This window comes from Tupaia chinensis, unplaced genomic scaffold (assembly GCF_000334495.1).
Source record: "Tupaia chinensis unplaced genomic scaffold, TupChi_1.0 Scaffold000159_1, whole genome shotgun sequence".
Classification (NCBI taxonomy): domain Eukaryota; kingdom Metazoa; phylum Chordata; class Mammalia; order Scandentia; family Tupaiidae; genus Tupaia; species Tupaia belangeri.
Genome location: NW_006159630.1, coordinates 1,753,215 through 1,773,529, shown reverse-complemented (window position 1 = coordinate 1,773,529; position 20,315 = coordinate 1,753,215). Strand labels below are relative to the sequence as shown.

Below are 20,315 nucleotides of genomic sequence, written 5' to 3'. Positions count from 1 at the left end.
CGGCCACAGCCTGGCTAGCCGGGCTGGGCAGGGAGTGGATCTGCAGGGCTCTCAGGGAAACTGGGAGGTCTCATGGCAGACACAGCCACTCCCAAGCTGTACCAGGCTCTTCGCTTCTTCCTGTTCATGCTGTTTCTGATTGTCTTTAGCTCACGAGCTGGAAAGGCATGTGTGCGCCTTCACATGCATGTTGAAGTCGTACAGTGAGACGGGTCTCCCCACTGCCCTGCTCCCGCCCTGTGGGTCTCACTTCCCCGACCTCTCACCTCTCACCTCACCTTCCTTCCTTCACCTCCCTGCACTCTATCCCTCCCTCTCTTTCACCTGCTGTCCCTGAGTGTGTGAGTGGTGCCATGGCACGCTTGTCCTCGGGACGTATACATCTGCACCTTATTCTGGAGTGGACTCACGTGCACGTGGGTCCTGCTGCCTCAGCCCTCCACGGCCTTTGGGTGTGGGGGAGGTTCTCATGCTGAACCCCTAATAGCTGGGCGGCCATGTGTGCATTTCAGAGCTTCCAGTCCTCGTCCCGTAGGGCAGGAGTGGTAATAGCAAACATATCAACTGTCTGGCTTCAGCAGGTGAAGGTCCTTAAATGACATCGTGGCTCCAAGCCCGGCCTTCCACAGACCTTCAGAAGACCACGCCGCTGGGTGGCCCGAGTTACGAGGGGCACGTATTTAGACTGCATTGGAGCGCACATATTGTTCGTTTGTTTTATTTCTAGGTTGACTAGTTAATTCTTCTTTCTTTTCTCTTTTTTTTTTTTTAAGAGAGATTTTTTGCTATGGGGTGGGGTGCATGTACTCACCAGAGAGACAGAGAGAAAGAGCAGGAAATCAACCCCTAGCTGGGATGGCTACACTGCAGTCCCTTCACCTCCATTCTCCTCTTGAGATTTTGGGCATGCACACACATGTGCCCAGTGTGTTTCAAGCCTCTGGGTCCAAGACTCAAACCTCGCTTGACTATATGGGAGTAACCACTATGTAACCAGACATATGCTGGTCCCGACAAAGTAATTCTTAAGATTAATTTTTTTAATAGGCAGCTAAAAAATACTGTTTTGTCTCTGGCCACACAACCTTGAGCTCAGTGCACAGCTTCAGTCCTGAAACCATCCTTCGCTCCTCTGTCTCCACACTTGTTCCCAATTTCCCGGAGGTTGGTTAGAGTTAAACCGGGTGGTGCTGAAAACTAACTGGGTAAAAACTCAACATTTTTAACATGGCAGCTGGCAGGTGGCGTGGTGAGTAAGGCTGGACTACCGCATGGCCAGTCGTGGTTTTCAGTCCCAGACCTAGCAGCTTGCTTTTTACTTTCCTTCGCTCTCTCGCTCGCTCTCTCTGATCAAATTAAAAAATAATAAAATTTAAAAATTCTTTTTAAAAATTGTGTTTTTGAAAAAATTTTAATTTTTATTTATTTTCATTTGACGGGGGGGAGGGGGGTGGCGGGGGAGTAAGAAAGCAAACCGTCAGGTCCGGGATGTGAACCGTGGTGGGCCATGTGGGAGTTCAATGCCCTTACCCACCTTGCCACTTGCCAGCCCCTAAAAAGTTGTTAATATGAAGAACTCATCAGATTTAAAATAAACAGAACATATTTCAAAAAGGCTCATCCCCATGGGTATTCATAGGAGCAGGTTTGGACAGGCAGTGTCATGGGGACTCGGGTCCCTAGGTGTTGGATGGCCCAAGCTGCAGATCTCGAATTTGGTTCTGAGTAGGCTGGGTGTCGCCCATGCAGCTCCCAGATTGTACCCTGGCCTCAGCTGGCAGGAGTCTCCTTACGGGCAGAGCCACCTTTTGTATGGGAGAAGAGGAGACACAGGTAGCCGGGCGCCAGCAGACGTCGGTCCACTGAGGGCCTGACATGTCCTTGGGTCACAGCAGGCTGAGCCTCTACAGGGCTCTCTCTGCCCACAGTCCAGTGAGCATCTTCCAGCCAATGTCTTGCCCCGCTCATGACTGGGAAGAGCCAGGGCGTGGGCCAGCAGATGTCCAGCGAGGCGACCTGGGCTCCCTCCCGGTTCTGCTGCCGTCAGCCGTCACTGGCGTGTGCCGTCATCCATCTGCCCATCCATGGTGGAACGGGAAGGGGTGAGGCAGGGCTGCCTTCTCACACCCTGTGGACACAACTGGCAGGTGCCCGAGAGCCAACTTCAGACTGTTCGGGCTAGAAGTGCAGGGCAGGGCAGGCCCTTAGAGCAAACCAGACAGCGGAAGAGAGGCGTGCAGCTCTGTTAGTCTGAGAGAATCACTTGGGGCCGGCAGATAGAGTAATGTTACATTGCTGGTCTCCACGTAGTCCACTGCGGTTTGAATCCTGGACCTGGTGGCTTGAGCTCCTGCCAGGTGCATGTGTGTGCATGCCCAAAATGCCAAGAGTAGAATGGAGGAGAAGAGATTGCAGCGGGCCATCCCCCTGGAGGGTGATTTCTCACTGTCTCTCCAGTGAGTGCACTCACCCTATAGCAAATATCTCTCTTAAAAATAAACTGTTTTGTGAATGTGCCACAAGGCCGCCTTCAGTCCAGACTAGAGGGGAGGACCCAGCTGTTTCATGTGAAAACAAAAGGCACATCCTGTGGGGTGCCGTCCCAGTGCCCCTCTCCCCACTGGCTCTGTGCAGTGGGGCCTCCCGAGGGACCCTGGCTAGAGGGTCAGAGTTCTGTGCACCTGAGAAGCCCTGCCCCTTTGTGGCTGCTGCCCGCCTGCTCAGCGAGGCCTCGCCCAGGCAGTCGGGACCTACTCACCTGTGGGCTTATCAGTGTGTCTTGTAACGTGTAAGAGCAGTCCTGTCACAGCGGAGGAGCACACAGAATTCAGAGTTGTCCGAAACAAGCTGGATTCTAGATGTTCAAAGTGTCATTTAACGTGCACAGGCTGCTCCACTGCAGACCAAGCCCCAGAGGGTTGAGGGGACTCCATGGAAGTGTGCTGTCCATTGGAGGCTTTCGAAGGCTGTCTCCTTTGGTTGATGGTCCTGAGTTACCTGCATGGAAGAGATGTGCCTTTTTGGGGATGAGTGTTGGTTTTCTGCTTTTGCAAATTGGGGCAGGCTGTGGATAAGCTAAGGGACAGTGGAGGTGGACGAGGTGGCACCTCTGTTAGGATGGTGCCACATGGGAGGCCCTGAGTCTTCCCTGCCCCCCTCCCAAGGGCCAGGGCCAGCCTTGTGCACCTGTGGTCTTGGCACCTCCGGAGGTGAGGTGGAGAGGTCCAGTCCTGCAGAGAAGGCGAAGTGCTGCAGTGGGAAGGCCCAGCGAGCCGCTGCTCATCTGTCCCGGCTCCTCCGCACAGGAACACCTGCCTTGGCTGCTTCTCCTGTCTGCTTCCCGTTTACTGTTTACTACAGGACAGTTTTTACAGCAGCCATTCTGAAGAACAGTTGAAAGAAAAATAATAACAATAAAAATGCTGTAAAATGTTTACATCTTTTACAAATTTACACTAGAATTTCATAGCCGTGCACTGTCATTCTGTTTTCACAGGTATGTTTAGCAAATTATAGACACCATGAGTTTTTAAATTTTACCAGATAGTGTGCGTGCTCACCAGAGAGAGCGACAGGGAGAGAGAAAGTGAGAGAGCACCTCCCATGGGGGATGGTCTGCCACAATCCCTTCTCCTCCATCTCTCCCTCCTTTTGGGTTTGGGGCATGCGTGCACGAACGCCTAGTGTGTTTTCTGAATTGCTGGGTCCGGGACTCAGACTCTGCAGTTGGCCTTGTGGGATCCAACTGCCTTAACCACCATGCCAACAGCTGGTCCCATTATGGTATTTTTAACTCCTGAATACTTAAATCTGCATTTATTTTTTTTTAACAAAAGACGTTTTCCTTATAGCCACAATGCTCTTAGCTTTCCATGTCTTCTGAGCCAGTGACAGACCCCTACGATCTGCTGTACTCGCAGGAAAGGTGCATGAAGTGGGTGTGTCTGGGACCCTCCGCGCTCCAGCCGGGCTCAGGCACTGACTGGGCTGCAGCAGAGGCAGGACAGGCAGGGGTAGGTACTTAGCATTTTGCAGCAGGAAGCCCGGGTGAGTTGCTTGTCTATATTTCTTACTGATGAAGTAAATTGTTTTTCTTTTAGCCAGGTTGCTTCTGAAGCGGGGAGGGCAACTGCGAAATAGTACACTCCCGAACTTAATTTGTACCTTTTCCTGATCGCTGACTGCGAAGCTCCTAAAGAGAATGAGGTTTTCTGTACGTTACAAAGTAGCAGCAATGTAAAGTGTGTAAATTAGGAGGGTCACTTCTGCTTTTTTTCCTTCTAATGAGATCCGAAGGAGGAGCCAGGTGCTGACGCAGCGGCAATTCTGCAGGAGAGGTGTCCTGAGTGTGCGTCTGGGACCTCTCTGTATTTGTCAGCGCGTGACCTGGGTTGGTCAAGACAGGGCAGATGCAGTGCAAAGGCTCTGCTGGTGGCTGGCTCTCTTTCTCATGGGATAAATAACATTCTTAAACATATTTTAAAATACCAAAAGGCATTTTTTTTTTTTGTTTCTTTTTAAAGGGTGGTGTATGCTTGTGGGATGGGGAGGAGAGAGAGAGAGAGAAAGCACCCCTCGGGGAGGATGGCCACACCGCAGTCCATTCTCCTCTGGGATTTTGGGTATGCACGCATATGCACACAGCATGTTTTTCAAGCCACTGAGTCTAGGATTAGAACCATGCAGTTGGCCATGTGAAATCCAGACACTTAATAACCGCACCATAGACTGGCCCCTAAAGGCGTTCTATTTCGGTTTTTGTCATAGAACATGAGTACTTGCTAGAGAGATACAGAGAAAGAAAGTAAGAAATTATCCCCAGGGGAGTGACCACACCACAATGCAATCCCTTCTCCACTCTCCTCTTGAGATTTTGGGCGTGAACGCACATGTGCCCGGCGTGATCTGTCTTTGACTCAAACCATGGTGAGCCGTATGGGCGCAGTGCCTTAACCATGCTGCCTGCTTTGTGATTCAGCCGCAAACACCAGATGATGGGCACTTGGTTGTATACGGCACTGCATGTTTGTCTGTCTGTTGTAGTTTTTCACCTACTGGATTAAATGAATATCAAGAGTTTTACTTTTAATGGTGTACTTTGCCACTTTGAGGTATTTCACAAAATTCATTTTTAAAGAGGACTATTAAAAGTTTGACATCTCTGGCAATTTGCTTTGTATTCAGAATGACTGGGTTAAAACAGTCCAGTTTGTGGGGGTCCCAGCTGATGGCATACTGCTTACATTGCTGGACTTTCACATAGTCGACCGTAGTTTGAACCCTGGTCCCGATGGCTTAAAATTCATTCCAGCTGCATGCATGTGTGTGCCCAAAATCGCAAGAGGGGAATGGAAGAGAAGGGATTGCAGAGTGGCCATACCCTTTGGGGGTGATTTCTCGCTTTCTGTCTCTCTGTGTGTCTGTAGCAAGTGCACACACCCTATAGGAAAAATCTCTCTTAAAAAAAAAAAAAAAAGAAATCCTATTTGTGACAAATCTCTCTTAAAAAAAAAAAAAAAAACGAAGTCCTATTTGTGACAGCTTTGATGACACTTCCACCTGCATAAACTTACAGAGATTGGTGAAGTGGGCTGTGGGCAGCTTCTCCCCCCGAGTGACACTGGAGCAGCTTGCTCACACACAGGGCAGCATCAGAACACGGCCGATGGAGCGGGCGCGCTGGGGACAAGTGCGAGGCCCACGGAGATGGCAGGGTGTGGGCCTCAGAGAGCAGCGTCCAGTGAGGCTCGGGGCCTGGGCTCAGCCAGCCCCACCACAGCAGGGCCAGAGCGTCGATCCTGCGAGGGCAAGGGGCTTTCAGACTAGGCGCGGCCCATGCCAGCTCTCGGAAAGCGTTTGCACGGACACAGGTAACAGAGGAAGGCCTTCGGGACTCAGGCAGCGGCAGGACCGGTGTGGCGCAGTGTAAAGCAGCTATGGCCGTGGCGGCCAGCCCTCCGAAGCCTGCAGGCCTGGAACGGTCTCGAGAAGGAAGGACTGAGCCTGTGCATCTCGGAGTCTGCTGGAAGGCAGGCCAGCCGGCACTCCTCTCAGTTCGGCCCTTAACAGATTATGCATGTGGTCACATAAAAATGCAAATATCTGTAGTTGCTATTTTAATAGCAGTCTGTTTTCTGCACAAACTTATTTTCTTTTTCCTTTTTCTTTATTTTTTTAAGACTTTTTTTTCTGTCAGATGCGTGCGCTCACCAGAAAGAAAGACAGAGAGACAGAAAGTGGCGGCCAGCCCTCCGAAGCCTGCAGGCCTGGAACGGTCTCGAGAAGGAAGGACTGAGCCTGTGCATCTCGGAGTCTGCTGGAAGGCAGGCCAGCCGGCACTCCTCTCAGTTCGGCCCTTAACAGATTATGCATGTGGTCACATAAAAATGCAAATATCTGTAGTTGCTATTTTAATAGCAGTCTGTTTTCTGCACAAACTTATTTTCTTTTTCCTTTTTCTTTATTTTTTTAAGACTTTTTTTTCTGTCAGATGCGTGCGCTCACCAGAAAGAAAGACAGAGAGACAGAAAGCGAGAAATCACCCCCCAGGGGGAATGGCCACGCCCCAATCCCTTCTCCTCTGTTCTCCTCTTGGGATCTTGGGCACACACGCACATATGCCTGGAGTGAGTTTAAGCCACCGGGCCCAGGACTTGAACCGCGGTTGACCACATGAGAGTCCAGCCATATAGCCATTACGCCAAATGCTGGTCCAAGGATAAATTTGTTTTCACAGGGACTAAAGTCAAAACTGAATTGTAACCCATAGTGGGCCAAATCTTATGCGTCGTCCCCTCTCCTCTGTCCCTGGTTGTGACCTAGGTAGAATAGGGAGCATAGGATAAGGCCCTATAGATTCTAGGACGCTGGAGAAAATTTAGACAGCATTGGCTTTGTACCATCAATGACCTGACCGAATAATGGGCTCTAGGAAGAGGAGATGAGGTCAACACTGCGATGACAAAGTAACCATCAGGGTGAAAAGATAGCTGGCAAGAGAAGGGGAAGATCAAGAAATCAGTTGTACAATTTAAGTGACTTTAAAATCACTCGTAGGTAGAATATGTATTATGGGAAATGGAAAGTAATAAAAATAATGAGAAGTATGAAATATAAAACAATGAAGATTCAACATACACGTAATTATTCTTGAAATGTAGACTAGGACAAACGGTAACAAAACAGTCTTTAAGTACCTGCCGTATCTCAACAAGCACGAGTTCCTCTGTCCTGTTCATCAAGTTACCATAGCAGGAAACCAACCCAACAAATGCAGGACACTCTGTGAGCTCAGGACCCTGCCGGGTGAGAGAGTAACAAGTGAGGACTTGGGAGCACAAGGTGATGTCATGATCGGGTGAGAAGACCATGCTATGCACTGTCTGCGTGTGACCCGAATTGCACCTTTGCTAAAATGCACCAGTCAGGGACCAGCAGTTAGTGTAATGGCTATGTCACTGGACTCCCACGTAGTCGACCACGGTTCGAGTCCTGGACCTGGTGGCTTAAACTCACGCTGGGAACGTGTGCGTGTGTGCCCAAGATCCCGAGAGGAGAATGGAGGAAAAGGGATTGCGGCGTGGCCATCCCCCCTGGGGGGTGATTTCTCGCTTTCTCTCTCTCTGTCTCTCTCTGTCTGTCTGGCAAGCGCACGCGCCCTATAACAAAAAAAAAAAAAAAAGCACCGGTCAGACCCACTGGGAAAACCTGACCGTAACACGTGCATGCAGCAGAGGGGCCGAGTACACAGTGACATGTACACACAGGCCGATACCGTGCTCCCTGGAGAGGACCCCTCTGCAGAGTGGAGGGGAGAGACGGAGCCTTTTAGATTTGGTGGCACCCTTACTCTGGGCCGTGAGTGTAAAGCGTTTATCTTAGTACCCCTTAACCTCACATAGCCTATGTGCTCTTCACATGTATTCTACCTCATAACTCTTGGTCTACTTAATGGTGTTTTTGGTTTTTGTTTTGTTTTGTTTTGTTTTTAGGAACAAAAACAAAAACAAAAAACCACTCAGAACTCTTGGGAGCCAGCAGGTGGTGTGCTGGTGAAGTTTCTTGACTCCCACATGGCCAAGTATGGTTCAGGTCCCAGACCCAATAGCTTGAAAATCGTGCCAAGTGCATGTATGTGTGTGCCCAAATCCCAAAAGGAGACTGGAGGAGAAGGGATTGTGGTTATTCGTCCTGGGGAGCTGGGGGCTGATTCCTTACTTTCCCTCTCCTTGTCTCCTGGGTGTACGTGTGCTCTGGGGCCAAAAAAATAAAATAAAATAAATAAAACTTCTTAATACATCAAAAATAACCTTTAAGAATATATTGAGAAGGAATGTACATCTGATTCACAGTAATGATAATAAAATATAAACTAGCTAAGAGTGTTTGGGCCCATAGAGAAAATTACACAAAGTTTTACTGATTGGTCTGAAAGGAAGCTTGAACAAATGGAGAAACTGACTTTTATTACGTGGTGAGAGCCAGTAAATTAAGAGTATTAAAGTCTCCCTAAATTACATTGTAAATGTAATACAATCTTGACAAAGTAATTTTTATTTATTTTTTTTTAGAGAGGTTTTTGCTATAGGGCATGTGTACTCACCAGAGAGAAAGAGACAGAAAGCAAGAAATCACCCCCCAGGGGGGATGGCCATGCCGCAGTCCCTTCTCCTCCATTTTCTTGAGATTTTGGACATGCACCCACAGGTACCCAGCGTGAGTTTTAAGCCACCAGGTCACGGACTCGAACCGTGGTCAACTACATGGGAGTTCATTGAAATAACCATTATACCATCTGCTGGTCCCTTGGTGAAGTAATTTTGAAGGTCAACTGGAAGAATATTTTCCCAAAAAGTTTAAAAAGAAAAAAGAAATAAGAATTTTGGGGGAAAACTGTCTTCCTAGTCTTTAAAATGCACTTCAAAGGCACCGCGGTTAAGAGCAGGTATTCAGGGCTGGCTCCACGGCCCAGTGGCCCACTGGTTAGGGCTGGACCCGCATGGCAGCCTCAGCCCAAACCTCAGCCCTAGCATCTTGAAAACCATGCTGAGTGCATGTGCATGTGCATGTGTGCCCAGAATCTGCACAGGACAGAGCTGTGGAGAAAGGGGCGGCGTGTGCCCAGGGCCGTTGCGGAGCGCTGTGTCCCCCTCCCTCCCTGGCTGGCTAGTGCACATGCCCTCTGGCAAGTGGAAGAAAGAGAAAGAAGAGTGACTGTTCAAGTCAGTGAGATATAATAGAGGGTTCTAGAAACAGACTCTAATTTTAAGTTTTATGTGGTAAGGAGAACAAAGTTGAAAATAAAAATGTATAACGTGACAAAGGGTTAATTCCACGCACGTGTGGGTGCGCACACCCTGTTGGAAAACGCAAAGGCATAAAGAAGGCCACAGCAAAGTGGGAGAAGCCCACGAATCACGGGCTGGCCTCCATCTTCAGAAGGTCACCGAAGTCACCGACGCGTCGCTTCTCAGCTGTCCGCCGCCAGGCTTTTGTTTTGTTGTGAGCTGAAGATGTGCTCAGTAGTGGCGAGAAGTGAAAGAACGGGCACCTTGGCCCAGGGCTCCCAGTGGGCAGGCGTCCCCTCTCTGAGAACGTCCGAGGAGGCGAGCCTGCCAGGCGTCCACGCAGATAGCCAGAGGTGACGCCGGCTCTGTGCCTGGCTGCCCTGTCCCCTGTGCCCCGTGCACAGTTCAAGCCCATGAGTGCAGCATGGCATGCTCGCACAGCAGGGCACGCCAGCACCCACGAAGCAGATGTCCTGGTGCAGAGGGCACCTGCACGAGGTCGGAGGCAGCGGCCGGGCTGAGGGGGCCTGCGCAGTCTGTGTGGGTGCCCCGTCCACAGGGAACTGCAGCGGGGGCGTGAGGTCGGCAGGGAACGAGCCGCTGGGGACGAGGAGGCCATTCACAAAATCCACGGACTGCTAGACAGAGCAGAAGTCTGTCTCCCACGTCCTGTGGGCAGGAAGCTCTGATGCCAGCCCTAGTGGGTTTGGCATCTACTCCAAAGTTGGTGTTTTCTCACGGTACCCTCGTGTGGCAGAAAGGACAGTGCTGTGTCCTCACACGAAGGCCACCAGCAGGCCACCCAGCCCTTTGACGAGCTCGCTAGAGGTCGCTGAGCCCAGCTTGAGAACAGAGCCCTCCTGACCTCCTGGCATTGCACTGGGGAGGACAGTCCCCATGACTCTGGGAGGGCACGTACTTCCAGATTGTGGCCCGGGTAACAGGAGAGGAGCATAAGAGTGTGGGGACCTTTGGCCCCTATCCTGCCTCGCTCTGAGGACAGGAGCAGTCCAACCAGGAACATCCTGCCCTCCGGACCTGCCACAGTCTCTGTTAGCAGGACGTTTGCTTTGCTTCGTGGCCATCTGTTGTGGCTGCGATGAACAGTAATGCCCTTCTGAGCATATGTAGATTTAATTTGTGCCGAGAAACAGCAGTTGCAGGATCACAGTTTTGGGAAATGTTCAGTTTTTTCTCTAAACATTATTAATTTCCTTCATTAGAAAGAGGGAGATGGGAGCTGGCAGGTGGCATGGTGGTTAAGAGCACTGGACTCCCACATAGCTGACCGCGGTTCGAGTCCTGGACCTGGTGACTTGCTTTGCCATTTTCTCTCTCTCCATCTCTGTCCCTCTCTGGTCAAAATTAAAATAAATAGATAAGTAAATAAAGTAAATAAACAAAATAATTCTTAAAAAATAAAAGAAAGAAAGAGGGAGAGACGGGCACTCTCAGCCACACTGTGATCCTCCCCCAGCCTTGCAGCCAGACAGGGTCACAGGAGCACCCAGCATGTTTGAGTAGATATGGGATTCAAACCTGGCACCTCCTCATGTGGCATCCAGATCGCACAGCATCACTCCTACTTCCTGTGCTGCTGCAGTGTTCCATTTTAAGATATAATGGTGAGCTGGACTCCATGTGGCAGACCGCAGTTTGTATCTCAACCCCAGTGGCTTGGAAAAACACCAAATGCGTGTGTGCGGTGCTCTAAATCCCACCAGGATAGAGAAGGGGAAGAGAATGGATTGTGGCGTGGCCACGGCCCATGAGGAGCATTTTCTCCTTTCTCTCTGGTGAGCACGTGCACCTTCTGGCAATTTTTTTGAAAGTGTTTTCACAAACATTTATATATTTTTAATTTTATTTAACTACTTATTTGTTTAAATTTGACTGGAGAGAGAGATAGAGAAAGCCGCCAGTTCTGGGACTTGAACCACGGTTGGTCATGTGGGAGTCCAGGGCCCTTAACCATCATGCCTCCTGCTGGCCCCTGGCAATTTTTTTTTTTTTAAAGGAGAGAATATATGTCTTTCAAAGTGGCTTTACTGGGGCCAGCAGATGGTGTGGTGGTTGAGGCACTGGATTCACTCATGTCCAGCCATGGTTCAAGTCCCAAACCTGGCACCCTGCTTCCCCACTTTACCTTTTTCTCTCTTTCTATCGCTGGTCAAATTAAATAATAATAATAAATAAAGTGATTCTTTTTTTTAAAGTGGCTATACCATTTTATGCTGCAACAGTGTTTGAAGCCAACTCCTTTATAGTACGCCATTGTTATTCTTTGTACATTTCCCAAAGCCAAGTAGGTCTGGAAGGATGTCTCACTCCATGGAGTCTTGATCTGCGCCCCTCAGACTTGGAACCACAGCAGACGCCTCCTCAGTGGTTTAGTGGCCATTATTGCCTTTGAGATGCCTGCTCGGACCCCTTCCTGTTCCCTGTTGGATTTTGATGCTCTCACTGGTTTCCAGTAGTTACTGACGTGTGCTTGGTAACAGTAGTCGTTGGTTAGTACTCCCACTCCACCCCGTCGTGTGGCGATCCGCATCTTCAGTTTTGGTTAGGATGGATGGCACCCCGCTCCCCTTTGCGTTTTTCTTTTTGTCTTAAGACAGTGGCAAACAGGTTATGCATCATGTCGTCTGGCTTCCTCAGCATTTCCAGGACTTTGCACTGCATAACCCAAGCTCTTCATCTAAAACCATCTTCTTGTTCTGGGGAAACATTCCAAGCCCTTCTGTGCCCGAGAGCCTTTTTCTTACACTCTCACATTTAAGTGACAGTTTGGGTATGAAACTTGAGATTCTAAGTTCTTTTTCTTTAGTAAATTAAGACTACAACTCCATTGTCCTCCTGCAGCCTGTATTAATCTGATTCTTGTTTCTTTGAAGTGATCCCCTCTTTGTCTTTGGAAACTTCCCATGTCTTCTCATTGTCTTTAATAGTCTTAAAATTTACTGAGATGCACCTCGTTTACAAATGTCCCCCATCCATGCAATGGGTTGTACCGCCTCACAGGGTATTGTAAGGGTTAAATGAATAATTTGCAGAAAGCATGCTGAACCCTTGTCTGCCACATAGTAAGCCTAAGTAAATATCGGGTATTGTGGTTTTTATTAGAATTGTTTACATCCAGTCCGGTGGGTGTTTGGAGCCATTTTCATTACTGGTCTCCTGATGCCCAGTAGCAGTCTAACGAAAAGGAAGGCGGGAATAGTGCACAAATGAGCCAGCTGTTCGCGTTCTGGTACAGAGAAAATTGGTGCCACTGGCTAATGTGAAATTTATGGGTTATCAGAGATTAATTTGTTCATGCTACTCTTATTCATATAACTTTACTGTAATATCTTAAAATTATATGTTCTAATTTGCTATGTAAGGGGACTTTTTTTCTTTTTAAATCTCTCTCTTTTTTTAAAAAAAAGTGTATTTATTTACTTATTTTAATTTGACCAGAGGGACAGAGTGAGAGAGAAAGAGAAAGAGAGAGAGGGAAAGTGAGAAAGCAAGCCTCTAGACCCAGACTTGAGCCACGGTTGGCCATGTGGGAATCCAGCGCCCTTAACTACCACACCACCTGACAACCCCCAGACTTTATGTTTTTAGTGGATTCATAATGATGTGTATTCCTAGTCAATAATTAAATTATCTTTTAATTTCTAAGGCCTGCGTCTGTTAATTCCAACATCTGGGCAGCCCTGAAGCCAGTTTCATCAACTGGTTTTTCTCTTGATTGTAGATAGTAAGTTGCTCTTGTGGGAGACATGTCAGGGGCTCTAGATGTGGCTGTCTTCCTCTGAAAAGCTGTAACTCTGTCCCTGCAGGCAGTCAGACTAGTCTCGTGGAGGTGTACTTGTAGGTCTGTCTCTAGGGCTTTGCCCTCAGTTCTGAGATGGGGTTCTGCACCTGGAAAGTGGCTTGTAAGACCCCACCCCTCCAGTTCTCAGGCCCTCTGCTCTGGCCGAACTTGAGCTCCCTCTGCTTCCACAACAAGCAGATGCTGAAATCTCTGCTCTGCATTTCCAGCCTTTTGGTTGTCCTCTGCAAGGGTCCTTGGAGCCTTGGCCTGTGCCAGGTGGTTCAGGCATCTGTCCAGGACTCACGGAAAACTCGCATGCAGATTTCTGCTCCCTCCTCGAAGATTTTTTTTTTTTTTTTTTTGGAGAGGTTTTTGCTATAGGACATGTGTGCTCACCAGAGAGACAGAAAGCAAGAAATCACCCCCTAGGGGGGATGGCCACACCGCAATCCCTTCTCCTCCATTCTCCTCTTGGGACCTTGGGCACATACGCACATGTGCTCTGCGTGAGTTTAAGCCACGGGGTCTGGGACTCGAACCGTGGTCGACTACATGGGAGTTTAGTGACATAGCCATTACGCTAACTGCTGGTCCCTCCTTTAAGATTCTGCCTGCTGGCGGACTAGAGTCTGGCCTTGGCTCCACAGCCCAGGGAGGCTGCTACTCCCAGCTGAGTGCTGTCCTCAGGGGGCCTGTGACTTGAGCACACTTGGGAAAAGCCAGGTAAAGGTGAGTCATTCAGAGGGATTGCCTTCCTAAGTGTCATGGCCCTTCTGGTTCCTGCCTGTGCATTTTTGTTCTTTAGTATTTCAAATGGTTGTTTTTGTATTTTGTTCAGACCTTATTATTGTTATTGGCAAAAGGATTAGACTGATCCAAATGATTCTGTCATTACTAGGCCCCAGAAAGTCCAATCAATAAGTACATTGTGGATAAAGCATCAACCAACAGAGGAGCATGGTGTGCACAAGGCTCAGAATTAGGCTCGAAGGTGCATTTCCTGGGGTTCGTTTTTGTCCTCCGAGAGATCCCGGTTTATGTGGACCTGCTCCACTGTAGGCACTTCCTGTGCCAGCTCCAGGCTGCAGAGTCATGGGACTGGGCCACGCAGAAGGAGGGGAGGCTCTAGGCCACCCTGCCGTTGTGCCCATGGGAAAGAGGCGACTCTCTGAACCCTGAAACTGGCTGCTGCAGTCACAGGCACAAACAGCTTCTTCCCTGCTGGCCAGGCTGGGCATTGCTTCCTGAGGCAACAAGAGCCTAGCAGCCCTGCACAGCGGTCCCTGAAGGGCTGCAGAGTGAGGAGCCATTTACCCGACAAACCGTCTCTTCACATCCCTGTTCTGTTGTCTTTCTGGTTCTGGATCTTTCTGTGCCTGCCCCACCTTTGTCTGGCCCTTCTTGTCCCACAGCAGATCTCTCCCCGGCCCGTCCTTCCGTTTCTCCCACCAGCATGGCCTCGCTCTCATGCAGGTACCCTCCCTTGACTGGTGTCCCCTCTTCGTCTCCATCCAGCAGGCCTGGAAAGGTACTGAGTCCATGAGAGCGTCTTCTGTGTACCTGCTGAGGCTTTGGGTGGAGACTGATTGTTTCTAACTTTGAAAGTCGAAGAAAGGAGTATTTTACATTTCTCCTACTGAAAGTACTGAGTCACCTTTTCACTCTTTTGCCACCGATGGTCCTGCAGAGTGCCCCTGGCTCTGATGCAGTCCTGCGTCAGTGCACACGGTGTGGGTGGAGCGTGCCTGTCCTCTCCTCAGGACACGTGTGCCTGCAGATAGGACATCTCCCCGCTTATGATATTTTGATAGTTAAAATGACGTAATTGACTCTGCCTCTGTCTGCTTCCCACTTTCCTTGGTGCACCCTGGGGGTTTTTACTCATCCTTCCAGCACCCCCAGCTCACTTTCTCAGAAACGAAGAGTGCAGATACCCAGTTCACCCCAGTGCTGGGTCTAAGATGCTGAGCTCTGTTCAGCCTGCCTGGGGCCCCAAAGGGCCAGGGCTTCCTGGGCCTGCAAGCTGCACTCCTTCCTTCCTCCGACAGCTGTGGCTCGTGCTGGACCATGGCACTGTCCTCAGCTTCCCACGCTTGTCACTCACATTCTTCTCTTTCTCTGCAGGTTTTGCATGCAGAAATGTGTGAGTCTGGTGCCTGGTGTCACACTGGATTTGATAGAAAAGTAAGTAAGAGTTTTAAGCCCTCGTGGCTTTCTGGATCTGATAGATTCTCTTCCTTTATTCGCTTTTGCTTCTCAGGACTGTCAGCCGGGGTGTTCCCTTTCATGTGGGTATGTTCTTTTGTTCTCTGATTACAGCAGTGTTTGTGATGGTTACATGGTGCTTCGTGTCAGAGATGGCCAAATGTGAGTGAATCTGTATTAAAAGAAAAATAATAAAAAGCTGAATTCTTTTGAACATTAAAAAGTACCGCAGACTCTAAGGCCAAGGGAAAACGTATCACCACACACGCAGATCCTGTCTGCTTTCCGTGACCGGAATAGATAGCGATAGATCGGAGCTTAGTTCTTGATGTCCCCATGAGTGCTCTGCCCCGTTACCCACGCTCTGCCACCATTTTACTATCTCAGGGTAACCGATCCCGGAGGCCGAAGGGCCGTGTGCCGAGACCCAGTCAGGGATGCCCTCGGTGGTGTTTGCTTCCTGCCCTTCCAGGCCCAGCACCCAGCTCTGAATCTCTTTGGATCTCAAATAATATCTCACGGCTCTAAACTTGATGGGCCCCGTTTTTCATTTATTCGTATAAGCGTGTGCCTCCTCTTAACTCATTCTGATTTATCTAGGCGATGTGGAAAATTAGAGTTGTTTTAAACCCCTCTGCTCTAACCCCTCTGTAATCAGATTAAGATAGAAGAGAATTGTTCTCTAAGTCTTGATACGCAAAATCAGATGTTAAAATGGCCAAGGTCTGAATCTGTGCGGTTAGATAGGAGAAACAAGCGTACTTGTAAGTCCCTCTTCCCAGACTGCTCGCCCTGTGCGTGAGGGAGAAGGTACGGGCGGCCACGGTTCGGTGTCCACGTGGGCGCACCGTGAGGCCAGTGTGGTATGCTCTCGTGTGGCAAGAAGAAGAAAGGGAGGAGGCCTACGTGGATGTGGGAGGGTTTGCCAGATGTGTTGGAAGAGAAATGTGCACACGGCAGGATGCCAGAGAGTTCTCTAAACAGTGCCCACTCTGTGTGTGTAAACACATCTTAGAAAGGCACCTGCAAACGGTTCATTAAGTTTCTCCTTTTAAATGTTGAATGAACATCTAAGGAAACCATGTGACAGTGTCTGCATGTGTATGCCTCTGGATGGCTTTGTCCACGAGTGGAACAGGGCAGTTGTGGCAAGGGGAATTAGTGCAGGGCCAGCAGGGCATGTGAAGAGGCATGGTAGTCACCCTGCTCGGGAGCAGGTCTGGTGGGCACAGACCCCGCTGTGGTCAGTGGTGGGGTAGAAGCTGAGCAGGGTTGTTGGGTTGAGGTCGTCTCCAGTAGACGTGCCGGCAAGCTGCCTGTGAGGTAGCGTGAGCTCTGCAGGTGACAGCCGAGACCTGGTGAAGCCACGCTCCCAGGAGCTGGACACATCACCCTTAGAACAGGCAGAGGAGCAGTGCCCGCAGAGGTGCAGAGACAAGCCCCTGCAGCAGACTGTGGGTTCACGGGGTTCGTGGTGGTGTTACGGCGCCAGTTACAGCACCTGATTCTGCAAGTGTCACCGTCCACGGTCGAGCTGCTTGCTGCATGCATGCCCAGCACTGTCTGCTGATTCTCCGCGAATGGCAGCAGCAGGAGGACCCAGTAACAGGAGTGGTGGAGAGTGCGTGCTGACCACAGATGACGGGGGCTGTCTGCACTGCAAGTCGTCCCCTTCCAGCTTCTCTGTGCACACTGCTCATGAGCACACGTGCCGGGAGAATGAGGACACGCGTGCTGGTGGGATGTGTAGCCCCAGCAGCGGCAGGGGCTGAGCCCTTCAGTCTTCCGTGGTCCCCAGCCCTGAGCTGCTGTGGAGTTAGCATGATGCCTCCGGCGCAGCCACAGCCAGCCTCATCTGCAGACAGCAGACGAGCTACTGTGCTGGAGGAATGGTACCAAGGAGGGCTTAAAAGGGAGAGGCAAGACCGGCTGTTGCTCGTGCTGCCCAGTGGTCTGCACTCGGCCCTTGATGAGATTTTACGTCTGCAAAACTTTGCCATCAGGACTCCATTTTCCAGTTGTTGCTGAGCTCTTTCTGTTGGGTTTTCATCCTCTCCCCCCACCCATTTTCTGAGTTGCTAAATTCTGTTACCTATACCGTGTGCACACGTATTTATTTCTTAAATGAACCACATCTATTAACACTTCAACAGAGTCGCATCATCTCAGCTAGCTGACCTCTGTCGACTTGTTTGGATAGTTCTTGGTTTTCAATTTTCTTCGTTTTTTTTTTTTTTTCTTTTTTTTCTTTTTTTGCCTGTCCCAGCCCTCCTGGTCATCCGTGGTCATAGCTGCTCAGGAGTGGGGCTTAGAGGGGGCTGGGCCTTGGCACTTGGGCAGCACTCACCCTCTTACTCCCTGGAGTGAGAAAGGGGTTAAAGATCACCGTGTGGCGGGCCAGACAGTGGCACAGCAGTAGCACATGATGCTGCACGACGGGCCTACTGGGAAAGGGCCCAGGTCTGGTCTGGAGACTTCCCCGGGACCCAGGGCTGGCAGAGGCTAGGGACCATCACGGTGTCAAGACCCTGCTGGGATAGCGTGCACATGCACACACTCTGCCTCTCCCCTTCTCTCCTGCCTTACCCCCGTCCCTCCCACTCACAGAAAAAAATAAACTTTTAAAAATTACCTAGTGATTTAAGAAAGGAATTTAGCCAGCAACATGGCACCCTACTGTGGCCACAGGAGGACATGGAGGAGTCAGGCTTCCACCCACGTGCACGGCCCACTCCCAGGGGCGAGAAGACACTCGCTGACCAAAGACACCTGTGCCCAGGTTTAAAAGTACTCAAAGGTCAGAAACGAGTGAAAATCGGAACTCAGTGTGGAAATGGACAAGAGACATTTCAGCAAAGATTTTATGATGGCAAATACGCACATGAAGATGCTGACAAGGACTGACCATTAGGTAAACGCAAATTAAACTACAGTGAGTTGTCCCCACAAGCATAGTAAAACGGATAAAATCACAAAGACTGGCAGCGCCCAGTGCTGGCAAGGATGTGGACCACCTCGAGCTTTCGACGTCACTGGTGGGAATGTGCAATACTGCAGCCATCTGGGAGGACCTGGCAGCTTCTCATACATGGAAATCTGTGTCCTATGACCCAGCTGTCCCCTTCCCAGTCTCTAGAGAGAGAGGAAATGTAGGCTCGCACCAAAGCCTGCATGCGCGTGTACCATAGCTCACACCGAAGCCTGCACGCGCCTGTACAGCAGCTCACACCGAAGCCTGCACGCGCCTGTACAGCAGCTCACACCGAAGTCTGCACGCACCTGTACAGCGGCTCACACTGAAGCCTGCATGTGCATGAGTACAGCGGCTCACACCGAAGCCTGCATGTGCCTGTACAGCGACTCACACCGAAGCCTGCACACGCCTGTACAGCGGCTCACACCGAAGCCTGCACGCGCCTGTACAGCAGCTCACACCGAAGCCTGCACGCGCCTGTACAGCAGCTCACACCGAAGCCTGCACGCGCCTGTACAGCAGCTCACACCGAAGCCTGCACGCGCCTGTACAGCAGCTCACACCGAAGCCTGCACGCGCCTGTACAGCAGCTCACACCGAAGCCTGCACGCGCCTGTACAGCAGCTCACACCGAAGCCTGCACGCGCCTGTACAGCAGCTCACACCGAAGCCTGCACGCGCCTGTACAGCAGCTCACACCGAAGCCTGCACGCGCCTGTACAGCAGCTCACACCGAAGTCTGCACGCACCTGTACAGCGGCTCACACTGAAGCCTGCATGTGCATGAGTACAGCGGCTCACACCGAAGCCTGCATGTGCCTGTACAGCGACTCACACCCAAACCTGCACCCGCCTGTACAGCGCCGAAGTCTGCACGCACCTGTACAGCGGCTCACACTGAAGCCTGCATGTGCATGAGTACAGCGGCTCACACCGAAGTCCGCACGCACCTGTACAGCGGCTCACACTGAAGCCTGCATGTGCATGAGTACAGCGGCTCACACCAAAGCCTGCATGCGCCTGTACAGCGGCTCACACCGAAGCCTGAACGCACCTGTACAGCGGCTCACACCGAAGCCTGCATGCACCTGTCCAGTGGCTCACACCAAAGCCTGCATGCACCTGTCCAGTGGCTCACACCAAAGCCTGCATGTGCATGAGTACAGCGGCTCACACCGAAGCCTGCATGCACCTGTACAGTGGCTCACACCAAAACCTGCACGCGCCTGTACAGTGGCTCACACCGAAGCCTGCACATACGTGTACCACGACTCACACTGAAGCAGGCATGCTCATGTACTGCAGCTCACACTGAAGCCTGCACATACGTGTACCACGGCTCACACTGAAGCAGGCATGCTCATGTACTGCAGCTCACACCGAAGCCTGCACATGCATGCATACAGCGGCTCACACGAAAGCCTGCATGTGTATGGACAGCAGCTCACACTGAAGCCTGCACAGGCGTATACCGTGGCTCACACTGAAGCTTGCATGTGCATGTACCACAGCTCGCACCGAAGCCTGCACACCCACATGCAGCAGTTCTTATGGCCCCGCCCAGAACGATTGTGGTGGTGTGTGCTGTTCTGGAGGATGTGGCCTAACGCCCCCACAGTCAGGGTGACCCTCACTGCCCACCTGTGGCAGAAGATGCTAAGCCTTCAGGAGGCCACATGACTTATCATGCCAGAGAGCTAACAACCTGTGGTGTCCAGATGAGACCCAGACTTTTGTTTTACGTCATGTTTTAATTCAAATATAAGTTTAATACCCTGTATCAGGATGTGACAAGTTAAAGGAAGGGGAACCCAAAGGATGAGAAGGAACAGCTTTGCTGCTGTCTCAGCGGCCACTCCTGTCCCTGCCAGTCTTGGTCCTGCTTGCGTCTGATGTGCCTGTGCAGAGTGCTGGGCCGTGTCCTCACGGGGGTCCAGTGCCCTGCAGGGTGAGCGTCCACAGCACGTCCGGGAGCAGCTTGGAAGGAGCCCTGTACCCAGGATCCTCGCCAGTGTGGGGAGCAAGGAAATGCCCTGCTGCCTTGGCA

The 20,315-nt window shown here is 50.7% G+C and overlaps 1 protein-coding gene across 1 annotated transcript in view; it reads left to right on the top strand.

Moving 5' to 3' along the window:
• The window catches only part of RPTOR (regulatory associated protein of MTOR complex 1), a 393,373-nt gene that overhangs the window by 220,451 nt on the left and 152,607 nt on the right, over positions 1–20,315 (top strand). The window contains exon 7 of the mRNA XM_006145668.2: positions 15,214–15,273. Coding sequence (XP_006145730.1) covers positions 15,214–15,273 — 60 coding nt within the window. The remainder of the gene's footprint in view (positions 1–15,213; positions 15,274–20,315) is intronic.